We start from the raw sequence: 16,461 nt of genomic DNA on the forward strand, positions 1-16,461 counted from the left end.
TCCCAGGCCTTTGTATTTCTGTGTTAAAAAAAAAAAAAAAGGGAAGTCATTAAGAGGTAATTCTCAGTAACACCTGGTTAGATAATACTTCTGATTTAGGGCATATATACCTTCTCTAATAAATGAGAAGAGTGCTTTTGAGTTATGAGGTCAAATACCATCACAAGCTGAAAACCTCACTTCAACACCAATGATGTTTTGTTAATGACTTCATAAAGCTCGTGGTTTATGAATGGCAGGTCATTTTCTTCGGCTTGGAGAAGTCTGTATAACTGAATTTTAAGCTGACAACGTTTGGTTTTGGTATTTTAAATTATACATAAGTGATTATACTTTTAGGGAGAAACCATATGCAGAAGTTGAGGTATTCTTTTGGACATACTTGGCTCTCCTTATACTGTGTCTGTAAGATACGTTGTGAGTTAACTCGTGTCATTGTATGTGTTGTATAGCTCAACAGCCTCCACGTTGAACGTTTTTGACACTATTAATTGCCTCGCGCTGCCTCCTTGTGGCGATAACGTTTTAAGGCTCACGCGGTTGCTAAGAGCCACTGTCAACAGACAGCGTGGTAACAGTCGACTGGAGAAACAAACGACTGATCGCAGCAGAAACAGTTATCACTTTGATTGAACATTGTTGTTACTCTGTAGAGTCTTAGGAAAATGTCGGACATTACAGATACGGGCTGGGACGAGGGCTTTGCTGTCCCTGAATCTAACAATGAAAACCAGGCTCTGATAGAGGAGGTGAGTGTGGGGACGTTATGACGCTAATTATCTAGTTTATTTTAGTAACGTCAGCCATGTAACGAGTTACTGATAGTGCTGTGCAGCTCTGGTAACCTAACGTGGTCAAACTAAGTTAGTTGGTTCATTTAGTTATCGTCAAACGCTAAAAAAAGATCAATTCATAGGTCAATTCAACCGTCTGGTCATCGTTCCGAAATGATATCTGCAGACCCAATGACTCATGAGTTATGCTTTTACTTTTTATAATCTGAGGGAAAAGGTTGCCATACAAACGTGTTTTTTTCTTCTTCTTATAAAGTAAACATGAAACGCTGAAAATAAGATTTTAAAGTGTGTCAAAAATGTCTCTGTAATTCCTGTATTACAAGATGTTTACCTGTTTGTATGTGTGTATGTAGGCCTGCATATTTGCTTATTATTAAGGGATATGTTCTCTATATTTCATGTTTCTCATTGAACTGTGATGCCTATTTGAACTTTTGTCTGAAGTTGTTATTTTTACTTCAATCAAATTGATAGATTCCAGGTCATGTGGCACACTATCAAAATCTACATGGCTCACATGAGCTTCATTAGTAACTTTTATATAATGCTCTACATTGCAACCATATTGTAATAATTACATTATTAGCCATGTGGCTCTATAGGATTCACAAGTTGTAACGTGTGTCACAAGTCAAATGTTTGTATCTGCATGTAGTGATGGGCAAACCATATAAGACAGCTGACAAGAACAAACATGCTGCAGACTGTGTGTCATATATGTTGTGCTTTTATTATGATGACTTTCTCAACAACAGATTCGTAAAAAAGAGACAGACTTGGTGCACCTGGGAAACCAACTTGAGAAAAACAAGGATCAAAATCAGTTAAAGACCGAATTTCTCAAAAATGTTGAACAAGAGCTGGATAATACTGAGGTAGGTTTATCAGAATGCGTTGTGTATTTATTAAATGTCAGACAGATGTGTGTCTCCTCTTGTAATTAGTTATAGTCACAGTATCGGGGTGTGTTGTTCATTTCTCTTTTTGATTGTCCTGAACACAGGCTCTGTGCAAGGCAAAGGAAAGGGAAGGAGAGTTGGAAAAACACCTCACCGCCCTCACAGAAAGGGAGAAAGGTCGCCTAGCGCAGGATACTGCTAAGATGGAGAATGATGATAGATCTTTAGAAGAAAGGAAGAACATGCTAGAGGTCTATACCATCCACAACATATGTACTTTAACAGAGAAACAAGTATAGCTGTTTGGTGCTAAAATACTACTCAATCTTTCAGAACCATATCTTCAAGGCCAAACAGAAGCTAGAGGAGTTCAGGAACCAGATGAACTGGGACCAGCAGACCATGGATGCCTTTTTAGAGGACTCGGCACGCAAAGACGAGGACACGATGGCCATCATCAAGTACGCCCAGCAAGATGAGCAGAGGATCAAGGTGAGGAGAAAAGGGCTGTATGAAATAAGCATCAACAGGCTGGGCACCTGTTCTGTTTTCAGTGAACTAAAATGCTGTTTACAACTTCCTGAACTAAGACTTTTGTAATCTCTCCAATATAGTCGCTCACTCTGGCTCTAGAAAAGAAGACACTGGAGGCCAATGAAAAGCGCAAAGCACTTGACAAAGAATTGACCGAGACTGTATCCGCACAGGTACTATAAGAAAACACTGTACATTTAAAATCTTTTAAGACTTTCACATTGTCGACGAGAATATATTTTTGTTCTGCTTTCCAAACAGATTGCTTTGGATAAAACTACAGAAAATTTGCAGCAGGCCCACCTGGAGTCACAGCAGCTCATTCACCAATGGGAAAAAACTATCAGGCAGATAAAGCAACGAGACGCTGAGATGCAGCAGTGTGCTCTGGTAAAGTCTGTGACCTTGTACCTCTGTTGGTAAATGACATGCTGACTGATCTAATGCATTAAAACCAAACAGAGTGAACGCACGTTGAACTGGACCGTCAAGTGAAAAGTGTTTGTAATCCCGTCTTGTTCCTTCATACGTCCAGCTACTTGCCGAGGCCAACCAGAACATCAGGGAGAGGAATGGCACCATCACAGAGAGGAATCACTTGTTGGATACTCAGAGGAACAACAACAAGGAAATTGAGAGGAAGATAACCATGGCCAACCGACAGGCTGTCAAGCTGCGGCAGGATTTGAAGGAGCAGGAGAATAACTGCAGCAGGCTGAAGGATGAGGTCAACTTTTGAATCCCGCTAACAAATATTTTTCGTTTTGTGCATAGCTGAATGTGCGCTCAAAGAATGCTTCAATTTAGTTTTAGAAGAATGTGTGAATTGATTGTCATGTGTCTTAAAGCTTGATAGTTGCAAAGGCCGACTGGACAGATCAAACTCCGATGTGGAGTCTGGGACGTCCCAAATATCCAGAATGAAGAAAGACATCCAGGATAACAATGACAAGTCAGTGAAATCTTACACCACATGTCTGTTGCTGTATTACTACTCTAGCTTTAGTACACAAGCTCCGTCTGTATGTGTGTGTGTGTTGTAGACTCAAGAAGCTCCAGGCCTACAATGTTGCACTGGAAGAGAAGCTGACGGTCGTGACTCAGACAGCCCTTAGTGAGGAGGAGAGAGCGGACCAGATGGACCAGCTCCTCAAGGATGAGGAACACACAATCAAGGTAAGCAGCCTGACAATCCTGAAACATAAACCGCTACTTTGCTATGTTGGCAGCTGGAAAATAACTGTTGTTTAAAGCATTAATAGATTTTTTTTTAGTTCCTCATCTCAGGACCATTTTGCATCTCACAACACTCATTGATTTTTCTTTTCTGATGGCTTTTAGGCACAATCAAAACACAAGCTTCTGTTGGTTAAGCCATGAATTTGAAGCTGCACGAACCGCTATCATGCTATATACAGGACTTCATACCCTGTGATTGGTGGATGTTTTTAGTGCTTTATGTCACGTGAGCTGCAGACACTTCACAAACAATGAACAAAAAATATTTTCTTTAATTTTTTAATAAACAGCTAATGTTCTCCTGAAAACACAATAACTGACCATTAATCAAATATGAGACCGTTCTGCTTTCTGTAAAGATGCAAATACATTAAATACGAACTAAACTAACTCTGAAACTAAATGTGGATTTAGAGAACCCCCAATTTCACTGAGCTCAAAATGATACAGATTTCTTCTGTTACTGTGTAACCCTGTCTTTTCTGTGCTGTGCTGTAGGATTTGGATGTCCAGCTGCGTGACCTCAGCGAGGAGCTTTTTCGTCGTAAAGAGTGTTTGCAGGCTCTCAAGACAAAAGAGAAGGATTCTATCGCACAGATTTCAAGGAGTAAATACAGCATCACCAGCCTGGACCACCAGCTCAGAAAGCTGGAGAAGGATTTAATAAGACAGCAGATGATCATGAGTGAACAGGCACGCTTACCAAAAAACACACACAAATGTGACTTTCTACAATCAAACTCCCCATCTTTCCCATCTGGTGCTAAACTCTACAATGGTGACACAGATACTCAGACTTTCCTTTCATTCTCCTGCATTGTGTAGGACGCACAGATCTTCGGCCTGGCTAGAAAACAGGCACGGCTGCAAGACGACGTTTACACAGACGAAAAACAAACGCTCGACATAAAGATTGCTGAGCTACAGAACGCCCTAGAGGAGAAGAAGAACACAGCCAACATGCTTACCAACACGGTCAAGGAGTCTGAGGTCAGTTTGATTGTTTGTCCCCTCACCGGGAAATAATCCCCTCTCACGCATGTCTTTGTCTCTGACAGGATGATATTCGCTATTTGAGGAAAGAGATGGAGAAGTCAGAGGCTCAAAAGAAAGATCTGAGCGACAAGGTGGAGTTGCTCATCCTTCTCCGAAACAGCAATGAAAAGGAGCTGAAGAGACTCAGGCTCAGCAGACAGGTAACTAACTGCTGTCACTGCATATACCATAAAACCATGACCATGTGGACATACTGTGTGTGGTTCTCTTCACTATTGGCTTGATTCAAGCTCATTCCTCTTATTGCTGAAACAATTATTTATCACTATTCAAGTAAAACTACCAGACATTTAGTGGTTACAGTCAATCAACTGTGAAAGTGTGAAGTGACATTTTTCTCTTTTTCATATAATTGTAAATAAAACACTTCTTTTTCTGATCAATTAATCTGTCAATTATTTTTTGCGATTAATCAGTTTAGCCTGTAGATTGCAGGAAAATATAATTTATTGACATTTTAAAGAAAAACTGAGAAATGAAAAATAATTAGTAGATGACTTAATAATCACAATGGTTGTGAGTTACAGTTCTAGCTTTCACCTTTAGGACGTCAGTGCAAGCTGCTCACTAATCGACCACAGATGTCAGCGCTGTCTGTAGACACCAGATACCAAAACGCTGAGGTCATCAGTCCGCTAGTGATGTTTTTAAGGGTTTTACACTGAAATATATCTGACATTATGTCATGCATCTGAAAATGAACGCCATGCACAAAACCATGCACTATGTTGACTTCACTTGTTCCCGATCAGGACAACATGGTGGAGCATTACGTCTGCAAGATAGAGGTCAAGCGTCAGAGTGATCTGCTGTACAACAAGACGGACAGCGTGCTGTCCTTGGAGAAGAGGAAGCTGGAGCTGCAGAAAATCATACAGGACAGGCAGGAAGAGGTGAAGGTCTACAAAGAGATGCTCAGCCAACAGAACAAGATCAGTGAGCAGGAGAGACAGAGACTCAGGTAAAAAAAACAGCTGTGACCACAAATCCCACTCTCCCCCAGCCCCATATTTCAGTTTCATGTCATACTTGCAAGATTTTGAGAACGACCACTTTATTCAGCGATTGATTTTGTGTCAGTGCTGAACTGAATGAGAAACTGTCCAAGATCGACACGCTGAAGAAACGCTTTGAGCTTGCGATGCTCGTGATGGCAGCTCCTGAGGGGGAAGAGCAGAAGTCACAGGCTTACTACATCACAAAGGTAAGAGGTCTTTACACACACCACCCGCGTTACATACAAAAGTCTGTTGAAGCTGAACACCGGCACTTTGCATCATTGCTGTGTGCTTTTCACCAGGCTGCACTAGAGAAAGAGGAGCTCAAGCGGAAGGGAGACGGTCTGGATGCCGCAATCCACAAGATGGAGCTGGAAAATAGAGCTCTGGAGAACACCATTCAGCTGTTCGACAACAGTAACTCGACATTTCGCAAATCGCTCAACAAAGTAGAAGAATCCAGTACGTACAGGTAGACTGAATGAAACACAATCAGCAACAACTCTCTCAACAGGGATCATCAGCAGGAAGCGATTCATGTGTAATTGTCCTCTTTGTCCATATAATCAATAGAGCACCTCTCACTGATCACAAAGTCATTTAGACTGTTTCTGTTTCAGGTCCAGAGCACCAGGACAAACTGAAGCTAGAAGAGCAGTCGAGGGCAGCTGAAGAGACGCTGAAGTATAAGATAAGACAAGGGGAAGAGCTCCAACAGGACTTACAGGTTATTTCTATTTATAGCCAGTTTGAGATAAATACCATCAGTTCCTGAACACTAAATACCTCATCCTAAAAGGTAGCATAGTCATCCCAACACTCCGCGATTTGTCTTACATTTGGAATATATCCTCCAGAGGTCAGCCTACAATTTAAACATGCCTACTGTCAACAGCATTTTAACAGTTTATAATTAAACATCATTTTAATCAATACCAAGTATGCCACTTCCTCTTTTACTATTCACACTAATTAGGTTATACTGCACTTAATATACATTTAGTAGTAATAGTTTTATGTTTTGTATTTTAAACATTCTTATTTTATTTCCAATGGGCGATCTTACGACACTAATTACTGTTGGAAATCATTGTCAGCATTTCCAGTTTTCTTTCTATATACACTAGATTTTTCATTTCCTTGTCAAAGCAGTCTGTGCTCTCCTCTTCAGTTTCAGCTTATTCTTGAGGTGTTGTTCCTGCAAGGGTACTGGGTCATGAATAAACCCACTCAACAACTCATCCAGGGAAGTTGCCTTGCTCTGAATCTGCCCCCGATGCCTTGCTGTTGTATGACATGTGTCTCTGTGCCGCTCCCCGTTTCCAGGACATGGTCACTACCTTGGAGAGTTTGCTGCAGGAGGAGAAGGTGGAGGAAGATAAAATAGAGCACAAACAGTCACTCATCAGTAAACTGAACAAAGAAATCGCTTCCCAGCAGGAGAAGGCTGTCAGAGCCACAAAGCAGGTTTGATACCTGTCCCACTTTTTCTTAACACTGGAAGTTAGGAGTGAATAAAGGAATATTATTGTGTGTATTTACATTATGGGTCTTTGACCACAAACATGTATTAGCTGTCACCATAACACTTTTTTTTGTGTGTGTGTGTGTGTGTGTGTGTGTGTGTCCTCTCTGTCTGATAGTGCTCTAAGCTGAGTAAAGAGATCCGCTCAGGAAAAAACACCAAGAATGAGACTTTTGAGGAGCAGGACATTAAGCTGAGGGAGCTGAAAGAATTCAATAAGAGTATCAACAGCATGCTGAGTGAGGCCATGGAGGACAAACCTGACCTCAAATTAGTGTTCCAGAAATACTTCCTGCAGGTATAAAACAATCTACTCTGCATTTATTATTATTTTTTTATATTTCGAGGATTGATTTAGCATTTAGTCAAGATAAGTTGTGCTTTATTGTCATTTATGGGATTCATGGAGTTGCAAAAACACATGTCTTTACTCTGAGTGTGTTTCTCTCCTTCAGGCCGATCTGTCTCTTCCATCTGCATCGTCCACTCCTTCCAGCAGTCGGAGCTCCAAGACCAGCTTTGCCTCTTTCAGGTTAGACTTGATTCCTTCGTAATTAAACCTCTTCCAAAGAGGAAGTGATGGTGACGGTTTGAGAAAAGAAATCAGGGCGCGTTGTCAGATGGTCATGAGTTATTGGACTAATCATAAAAGTGTGCGAGAGGAAAATAATTGAATACTGCTCTTGTCAATGAAATATAACCAGTCAGCTGAAAACCACTGTGGTTGTACTGGTATGCTCCACAGTCTGATTGAGAAGAATCCATAGATAGAATTTGCTCTTCCTCTGTAGCTTTATGTTGCTGTTGTTTCTCTGTACTGTAGGTCTCCTGCTTCCTCAGCCAGCAGCAGCCCCAGGGCCTCTGCACTTCACTCCCCCGTGCTGAAGACTGTGAAGTTGGGCTTGGATCTGACCGTGACCTCCCCTCCTATCACCTCCTCCAGAATTTCCAGCTCTGCAAGCAGCAGCAGCAGCAGCAGGTTAAAGACCCCATAGTGAATATTACCAAACCTGTTTCACTGTTGAGAATAAAGAACAAGAGAAAGTGGATTACAGTTACTTCTAGTCAGTTCTAGTTGCACAGACGAGATGATGAGATGTGATGTCTAATTCTGTAATGTGTTTCACAGTTGTAAAAAGAGCTTCAGGATGTGTGGTGTCATAATGTATTTGAATGCATAAAAAAGTTGTTGTTCATTTTAGTGTTATTGTTGTTTGTATTTCACGTTCATTGTCATTATTTTAAAGGAAGACTTGACTATCACAAAAAAGGCCAGATGTGCCCACGATATCTATATTAACAGACTTTAGTTTGACTAAAATCCTTTAATTAAAAATAAGAAACATGATCTTTGTTATTTGTTTACCAATTTTTTTAAGTTGTTTTTTTTTTGTCTCAAAACATAACTGACTCAAAGACATCTTAATAAAACGCAGCAGAGAAACCGTAGAGCTATTGTTTGCGCACCGTGCTTATGAAGCAAATCACAATTTTAGAAGAATTTGCTCGCTCTACAGGCTTAACCTCCTTCTCAGGTTTCATTGAACCGTATGTCTTTTCGTTACCTCCTTGAGATGCCAAGCCCTTTGTTGAGAAACTGAGCTATTGTTGTCTAATGCCACACCCCTCTGCATAAGGATTACCCTTCCTGGTACAGAACGAAAGTAGCCAAATACTCTGGGGAACAGTACAGGGAACACTATTTACACTACAGATTTTACACGTTTTTTTGGAATCAAGCTTCAACATGCTGCTGCTGATTCTTTTTGCTGGGTGTTTGGCCTCATGTGCCGCACAAATAAGTGAGTAGTTGGAATTATTGGATTAAATGTGTATACTGCGAGTACATTTATTCAGCTAAAATTTGTAGGAAGTAGTTCAACTGTCTAGATTTGAAATAGGGCCTAATTTCTTTTAATGTTTCCGCAGTACCCGCTCCCTTTAATGTTTCCGCAGTATCCCCTTCCTTTGCTCTGGAGATAGGTAGGCCCTTGGGCGACTTCACTCAACCAACCGAGTCTTTATTTACTTCAAACAGTAAGTGCATTTTAGGCTCGCACAATATGATTCAACTTGATGTCTGACATGATTTTAATGCATTTCCTTTTGTATGACCAGTTATGGCCATCCTTGTGTCAGCTGTCAAGTCCACCCGTGAGCTAAATGAAACAACAATAGCTCCAGTCCTGGCACAGGTAAACTCACTATAACCTTGTTCACTGTCTTCACAAATAGACATTCATGTCCAATTCTGACTTTCATTTCTAAAATATTAATACGAGTCATTATTGATAGTGCTATCTGATATAATCTGTGTAGAGCACAATCCGATAACGCTCTGTAGTTATTGACTGAACGGTGGACACTGACCTGGATATGATGAATTAAAAAATCATTTGTGTCTTTTAGGTCAGGGCCTTGATCCGGAATCTCCAACCTGAAGCGAAATTTATAATAACAGTGAAGAAAATCACCAAAGTCTGAAACCTCAACACGCTAGTGTCTGTATGTTTGTCATGGCTTGACATTTTTTTTTCTCTTTAACACTGGATAAGGAGAAGCCTCAGTGGTTTGTGATATGTTTCTAATTTCATTTACATTTTTGGGAATGCCCCTCAAGCAGGCGTACCACCACAAAAATGTTAGTCTTAGTTGATGTTTAGTTGTTGACAAAATTAAATTGAGTAAAGCCTGATTAGTTGTAAAATGTACTGCATTTGCTTTGATTCATTAAAGAGGGGTACTTACAAATGGATAATGCTGAATGTTGTCAAGTTCAAAGTATCAGAAGTTGAATCAAGATGTTTTAAATAATACTGAAAATGCCCTAAACCCCACCGCGACGTAATGGAGGGAGCTGCTGCTTTCCAAGCTCCAATAATTAAAATGACTACAACTTAAACATGAGCGTATACTGAGAGCTGTGTTATGAGCAATGTGTTAGTTTTGCTGTATAATTCAAATGACACACAGTTTACGCATCCATACATGCAATATTGTTCTGTAAAGAAAGCAAAAATATAAAGATATGTTGACCAGTTTTAAAACTGTACACCTTCAACTGTTTTGTGACCATCTTACAGAATTGCAAATATAAACCTAATACTTTGCAGTCAACCAGAAATACATAGAAATTCATGTGTTATGTCAAAGCTTTGTCTTTGTCTTTTAATTTGTGTCAATAACTCTGGATCTACTTCTGCTCACATTCAGTGTCAGCAAACAACACACAACAACAATGTTCGTGTTCATGTACAAACATGCTCGGAAAATGACGCACTGTCGTGTTTCATTCAACACTGCCATTACGCACAATTGGTCTAGGTTGTCATTAGTGAGAAAATAACCTGTTTAACTGGCAGCAGTGACAATAATTAGCAGAACATAATTGACTTTAAGAATGAATGTCGTCCAGCCCAGTAGCCTACGCCTAAACCATCAACCATGTCAAAGCAAATGAACGTCACATGTATTGCACTTTGTGCATTGTACTGAAAAGCCACTTTCACTCATCAAAATCCAAATAGTTAGATAGTTTAGATTCAGGATCAGGAAATGTACCTCAGTGGCACCACGGTAGTTTACCAGGCGGGACCACAGTCGCCAAACAAGCGCTGCAGGTCAAAGCCTGCTAACAAAAGTCACCGGTCAAGGGGTTCAAGGAGTTAAAAAAAACAAAAAAATGTTACAGATGAGAAGTTAGACAATGAGGAAGAGTCACGGACAGCAACAGAGTAAAATAGGCTGCTTCAGTCATCTGCACTGAAACATCATCAAACTTGTGTGATAAGAAAAGAAGACTCTGTGTTTGTGTGTGTTGCTTCAAGCGAAACACCACCTAAGTTATTCATTTCAACATGTTATTTCTCCAGCCTAGGAGAGTCCAATCAATATGTGTGTTGAGAGTTGTTCATGTTTACTATTATTTGTGGATTGTCTTAGATCATAGGAATAGCATGTTTGAATTTAAAACATTTCAGTAAAAATTATAATGTTAAGATTTAAAAGCCTCCAAAGACAGTTACATGAACATAATTATCAACATGGTAATTATAAAAAAGTAAAGAATTAAGAGGGAATTTCAAGTGAACGTTAAGTTGATAATGTTTTGCTGCAGTTCCACTTTCAGCCGGTAGAGAGCGAAACAGGCTGAAGATGAGAGCTTTGGGATGGCCCTCCTCTGACACAGCCCCTCATCCACATCCTGCTCACATTATAAGCCTACTGTTTTTTAACCACCCAATAGCAAATACAGAGTTTTTGATATTTTCTCCCTCTCAGAAATGAAATGTCATGTCAAGAGGATACAAAGGAATCTTTTCTGTGGGCACAGTCATGTTGGTGTGTCATGCTCCATGACAAACGCTGTGTGTGCTCAGCAGTTTCCATGTCATGCTCTCAAAATAGCAATGATTGTAATCAGTGTGAGAACAAATAATCTCCTGATTATTGCAGAAAATAAACTCTGTGGCAAACACAAGTTTATTATACGTACATGCTTTGATCAGCAAGATAATGTTCACAAATTAACCATTATGATTCTTGAAGTGTGAATGTGATCTAAAAAGCTGTTGTTATGCTAATGAACTACACTGGTCGCGTTGGTGTTATGACGTCTCGTAGTCTCATTTAGCCCCTTGTTAGCGACTGCTTTTTTAAAGACACGTAAAAGCCTCAACATTCCTAAGAAGGGTATTTACTGACGCATTCTATCGTAGAACAAAACTTTACAATCTCTTAAGCTTGTGTTAACCACAGACCTGATTTCAGGCATCATACCAAAAACTCATTAAAAAAACCCATTATCTTCCAGACAAGAGAACTGGAAGTGCAAAAATGCTGACTCATTGCTGCAGCTCTCTATCATAAGATGATGAGAAATGAATAACACTGTTCTACACACTTAAGGACCAATATAGACTTTTTTCAAACTCCATGCTCGCATGTTTTAGGCCCTAAACACACATAACGATTATTTTATCAGACTCCTCCCGTACCACAGAAGCCTCCTATAGGTTTTATTACACTGCTGCTCCTCACAGTCCATCTGAAGTCTGTTATGTTATCAAGAACATGCAAAGTCTGGAAATTGAGTTTATTTGCATGAACATAAATGGAAAGGGAGAGGTTGTGTCCTCTGCTCCTGCTGAAGACTTTCTTTTTCCATTTCTGGTTACATTCTTCTGGTCACTGATTACACAACTATGTTCCAGTGCTTGAGTCAAGACATGTAGTTGATATGAATCTTGGTCATTGTTAGTGAGGCGGTGGTTTAAAGTCTTTGTCAAAGTGTCTTTAAGATTTCAGCCCCTAAAAACTTGGTTTTGAATCTTCTTTCAGCTCACTGTTTTGGTTCACTCTCACTGCCCTCTTGTAATGCTCCATTCCTTATATATATGGACAAATATCTCAAAAACTGCACGTGCAAATAATACTAACACTGTCTGCACACTGGAGGTATTGTGATCAAGATCCACTTCTCTGCAAGTTCAAACCATCCCCAATTGCAAGCCATGGCTGCAGAAGCTGTGAAATCGATGTAAAATGTTTTTACAGACGTATTATAAATGGTTACACATAATAAAATAGGCTAATTGTTGTGAAAATAACTTTCCCTGTGTTAACTCGGCAATACTTATATCTTCGGTTTCCTCCACTCTCTTTCTCTCCCATGCTGTGGTGCATGTTAATCAATGTTGTGCTGTCCTCTCTTCCAGTTTTCCACATGACCCGTGAGCTGGTCTTTAAAGCCCTCTGGGCAGAGCGAGGAGACACATTCAGAAGACGTCCACACACACTTGACCACACGCTGGATCCACCTGCCTTCAGTATGGACCTGAGATTCCTGTTAGTCGCTTCAGCTCTGCTCCTCGGGGCCACACTCACCATCTCACTGGCTGACAGAACCTCACAGTGCAAAATCAAATGGTAATGTTCATTTCTTAGCATTTATAGATTTGCTTAGCCTGTGTTCAATCAAACTGTGTGTGAGTGTTCTGTGGGTGCCTTTGGGGAAACTTAATGTTCATTTTCTGTATTTCTTTTCTATTTCATGTGATTATTAAAGTCCATGCTGCAGCTGTTAATGTTCACAGAGCAGATGTTGCATCCTGTGACCAAGCAGAGATGGATAATGCTTTATGATGGTGTTTGGGTTGCATGAAACCTACAGGGCTAATAGGGTCGAATGCATGTTAGACAAGGTGCTTGTGAATTCAAAGCCTCATTTCTCACATGTTATCTTGGATATGGGGAGAACACAGGACTCACAAGACACTCATTAGTCATGTTTGGGCAGAGAAATAGAAAGATTTCATGATCAACAGTATCGTAAGTTGATCTTTAATGATTTTTCTGTTTTTTTTTAACGATACATGAGCTTTTAAGTTATGCCAGTAATAAACATAACGCTCACTGCTCTGCTCTGCAGGTTGTTTGGTATCTCGTGCGAAGATGTCACTGGAAAGATGGTGAGCCAGATTAAAGCCTGGCAGATCGGGCAAAGCTGTCTCTATGCAGGAGAGAGGTGCTCGTACGAGGTTGGAAACATCTCAGTCAACTCATTTATTGTTAAAGTGTAATACATAAAATCTTTTTTGTGAAAATAATCCACATTTCCAGCAATAATTTAAATGAGAATCAGATGCAGGAAGCCAGCTGATTGATGTTAGAATTTCCTCACAGAGATAATGATCATTGTCCTTAATTACATTGTTTTAAATAGACCATCATGCCTTTATTCACTTGTTTGCGGCAGTGTCTGTAGAAGCTGGTGTAACAACTAAATCCGAATCAAATGTATATTTATCCTTTCATGTTGTGCTCCCTAGTGCCGGTAAGGATGATAAGTACCTGGTGCACAGTGTAGGGCATTTCCTTGACTTGACTGAATTTGCTCTGCAGCTTGTGTCGACAGCTCCTTACCTGATCAAAGCCACGCACACGTCTCCGGCAACCAAAAAAGTCAACGACCTCCAGTTTCTTCTAGAGCAGTCCACCGTCTGCAAAGTTACTGTAAGTGCTTTTTTTTTTTTTTTTTTTTATCTTCTGAATGAGTAAACAGACGGACGCAGCTCATACAAAACTTAAACTGTGTCTTTAATTAAAAGCTACTTAATTTCAGCTGTGCTGGAAAAGCTTTGTTCAAGACGACAGGACTTGATTGATTAATTCAAGTGAATACCAGATGTAATCATCATACAGGTTTTGATCTAATGGCGCAAGTATTAACATGTTTGGAAATTTAACTTAGAGCAAGTATGATGACATCTTGAAACACCATCATAAACCATTATCTGTCTCTATTTACTCGGTCACAAGTCGATGCTGGAAATGTGGATTATTTTCACAAAAATAATGTATGTATTATACTTCAACAATACATGAGTCAGACATGAGATATCGGAGGTCTCTCCTGCATAGAGACAGCTTTGCCCGATCTGCCAGGCTTTAATCTGGCTCACCATCTTTCCAGTGACATCTTCCCACGAGATGCCAAACAACCTGCAGAGCAGAGCAGTGAGCGTTATGTTTATTACTGGCATAACTTAAAGGCTCATGTATCGTTCAAAACATCAGAAAAATCAATAAATGATCAACTTTAGATACTGTTGATCATGAAATCTTTCTATTTCTCTGCCCAAACATGACTAATGAGTGTCTTGTGAGTCCTGTGTTCTCCCCATATCCAAGATAACATGTGAGAAATGAGGCTTTGAATTCACAAGCACCTTGTCTAACATGCATTCGACCCTATTAGCCCTGTAGGTTTCATGCAACCCAAACACCACCATAAAGCATTATCCATCTCTGCTTGGTCACAGGATGCAACATCTGCTCTGTGAACATTAACAGCTGCAGCATGGACTTTATAATAATCACATGAAATAGAAAAAAATGTGACACAGTGAGGGGAGATGTTATTTTTCTGACTTTAAAGCTACTGAAAAGAAAATTAAGTTCAAAAGCGTTCAGAAGTTAGTCAGCTTCAGTCACTGACGTTCCTCTTTGACATACCGTTTCCTTCCTGATGTTTCTGATGTGCAGGGAGAGGCAGTATCTGAGTTCTCCAAAGATCCAGCTGATAACAGCACAAACTACTGCAGCCTCCAGAACCTGATGGACGGTAAATATTCAATCTGACACCATGAGATTGTTCATTCATTAAACTATGGCAATGTTTTTACCCCAAAAGAAACCATGATAATGAATACCTGTGTGCTCTCCTCCGGTCAGGAAGTGACCTGATCAGTGCTGAGGGATACAAACAGTTCAGCAATAAGTGGATCTGTCCCGGGTTCGATTCCGCCAACTGCACCTTACTTTAGGCAGAGATCTCCTAATGTCACTTCATGTGTGGAATAATAAGGCTTCAGAGAAATCTGGTTCCTAACAGTGAGTTTATCTCTCTGTTGTATTCATATGGGCCTCATTCAGACATATGTTAACAATCTAAAAGATATGAAACTGCAGGATGTTTGAACAGCTGATGCTCCTGAACAGTGTTTAAAATATTTTATGAATGATGATTTTACAATAAATTAAATGAATCAGAACAAAAATACAGCTTTTTGTGAGCTTCTGTTGGAAACGAAGTGCAACCCAATAATAAGATGAAGGTGATATGTGTGATATGTGATTGAGTTCATTGAGTGTATTTAAGCTCCACCGGCTCGTGAGTGTGTATGAGGTCTACCAGTCAATTTGACAGTAAGGTTTCATCATGACATCTCATTTTTTGACTAACGATTCATATATATTTATTGTAAAGCTGAAAAGAAATTACAATTTTTTTGTGAATGTGAACAGTGACTTTTAGAAGATGATACTTAAAATAATTAAATAGTAGGATGCATTAAATCTTATAAATGGTCGCATACATCATCATTTGTTGTCGGGACCTACACTTCCAGTCCAACCTGCGCCACCTAGAAGCAAGACAAGAAACCGCAACAGCATGCCGTGCTCCACCTCTTGCTACTTTCCTGCCCCCTCTTAGTCATCGATTCAACAAATTGGTCATTTTCATCTCAGGCGACGAAGATTTTTTTAGTCGATTGTGTTTTTTTAGGATTTTTTTCATGCTGAATGATTTATTGTGCTTTTGTGTGACTTTGTTCTGGAGAAACTCAGTTTTACAGATATGTTGATTAAATCAATTAATCGATTAGTTGACAAAATTGTATGAGTGTTCAACAAAGTATTTCTTTGGTCGAGGACAGTCCTACTTTTCTCTCCCGTAGGATAACGAAACAGCTCCCCGTTGTGGAGAGGCTGAAGCCTGCTGATGGCGAATGAGTGAGTTTGTGAGTGAGCGATCACCCAGTTGCAGGAGTGTTTTTTCTTCCATAAACATGCTCTCAAATAACGTGGTGCAAACGTAGCACGTACCAAAGATCAGTCAGATAATGCAG

The 16,461-nt window shown here is 39.9% G+C and overlaps 2 protein-coding genes and 1 long non-coding RNA gene across 3 annotated transcripts; all 3 read left to right on the top strand.

Moving 5' to 3' along the window:
* The first annotated feature begins 130 nt into the window (after nucleotides 1–130).
* On the top strand, nucleotides 131–8,244 carry ccdc39 (coiled-coil domain 39 molecular ruler complex subunit). Its single transcript, XM_076097515.1, has 20 exons — nucleotides 131–749; nucleotides 1,553–1,672; nucleotides 1,801–1,947; nucleotides 2,030–2,188; nucleotides 2,311–2,403; nucleotides 2,492–2,620; nucleotides 2,766–2,957; nucleotides 3,079–3,182; nucleotides 3,274–3,406; nucleotides 3,968–4,162; nucleotides 4,295–4,459; nucleotides 4,528–4,665; nucleotides 5,278–5,486; nucleotides 5,606–5,729; nucleotides 5,826–5,985; nucleotides 6,144–6,250; nucleotides 6,850–6,990; nucleotides 7,167–7,346; nucleotides 7,504–7,580; nucleotides 7,872–8,244. The coding sequence occupies exons 1-20, from the start codon at nucleotides 666–668 to the stop codon at nucleotides 8,041–8,043; spliced, it is 2,829 nt and encodes a 942-aa protein (XP_075953630.1). The 5' UTR covers nucleotides 131–665; the 3' UTR covers nucleotides 8,044–8,244.
* A 467-nt stretch (nucleotides 8,245–8,711) lies between these two features.
* LOC142956141 (uncharacterized) lies at nucleotides 8,712–10,056 on the top strand. The gene is made up of 4 exons (XR_012955993.1): nucleotides 8,712–8,850; nucleotides 8,978–9,085; nucleotides 9,167–9,243; nucleotides 9,458–10,056. It is a non-coding gene; the product is annotated as an uncharacterized LOC142956141 (long non-coding RNA).
* A 3,068-nt stretch (nucleotides 10,057–13,124) lies between these two features.
* Nucleotides 13,125–15,375, top strand: LOC142956024 (uncharacterized). The gene is made up of 4 exons (XM_076097314.1): nucleotides 13,125–13,625; nucleotides 13,879–14,062; nucleotides 15,095–15,173; nucleotides 15,284–15,375. The coding sequence occupies exons 1-4, from the start codon at nucleotides 13,438–13,440 to the stop codon at nucleotides 15,373–15,375; spliced, it is 543 nt and encodes a 180-aa protein (XP_075953429.1). The 5' UTR covers nucleotides 13,125–13,437.
* Nucleotides 15,376–16,461: the final 1,086 nt, after the last annotated feature.

Source organism: Anarhichas minor, unplaced genomic scaffold, assembly GCF_050575085.1.
Source record: "Anarhichas minor isolate MPS153535 unplaced genomic scaffold, ASM5057508v1 ptg000024l, whole genome shotgun sequence".
Classification (NCBI taxonomy): domain Eukaryota; kingdom Metazoa; phylum Chordata; class Actinopteri; order Perciformes; family Anarhichadidae; genus Anarhichas; species Anarhichas minor.

Excerpts from the sequence above, each read along its gene's own strand:
- ccdc39 (XM_076097515.1), top strand. The coding sequence starts at position 666 with ATGTCGGACATTACAGATACGGGCTGGGACGAGGGCTTTGCTGTCCCT. Across the intron at positions 3,183-3,273 it reads ATCCAGGATAACAATGACAA|ACTCAAGAAGCTCCAGGCCT; the intron begins GTCAGTGAAATC and ends TGTGTGTTGTAG. Across the intron at positions 7,581-7,871 it reads ACCAGCTTTGCCTCTTTCAG|GTCTCCTGCTTCCTCAGCCA; the intron begins GTTAGACTTGAT and ends TCTGTACTGTAG.
- LOC142956024 (XM_076097314.1), top strand. The coding sequence starts at position 13,438 with ATGCCAGTAATAAACATAACGCTCACTGCTCTGCTCTGCAGGTTGTTT. Across the intron at positions 13,626-13,878 it reads AACTCATTTATTGTTAAAGT|TGCCGGTAAGGATGATAAGT; the intron begins GTAATACATAAA and ends TGTGCTCCCTAG. Across the intron at positions 15,174-15,283 it reads CCTCCAGAACCTGATGGACG|GAAGTGACCTGATCAGTGCT; the intron begins GTAAATATTCAA and ends TCCTCCGGTCAG.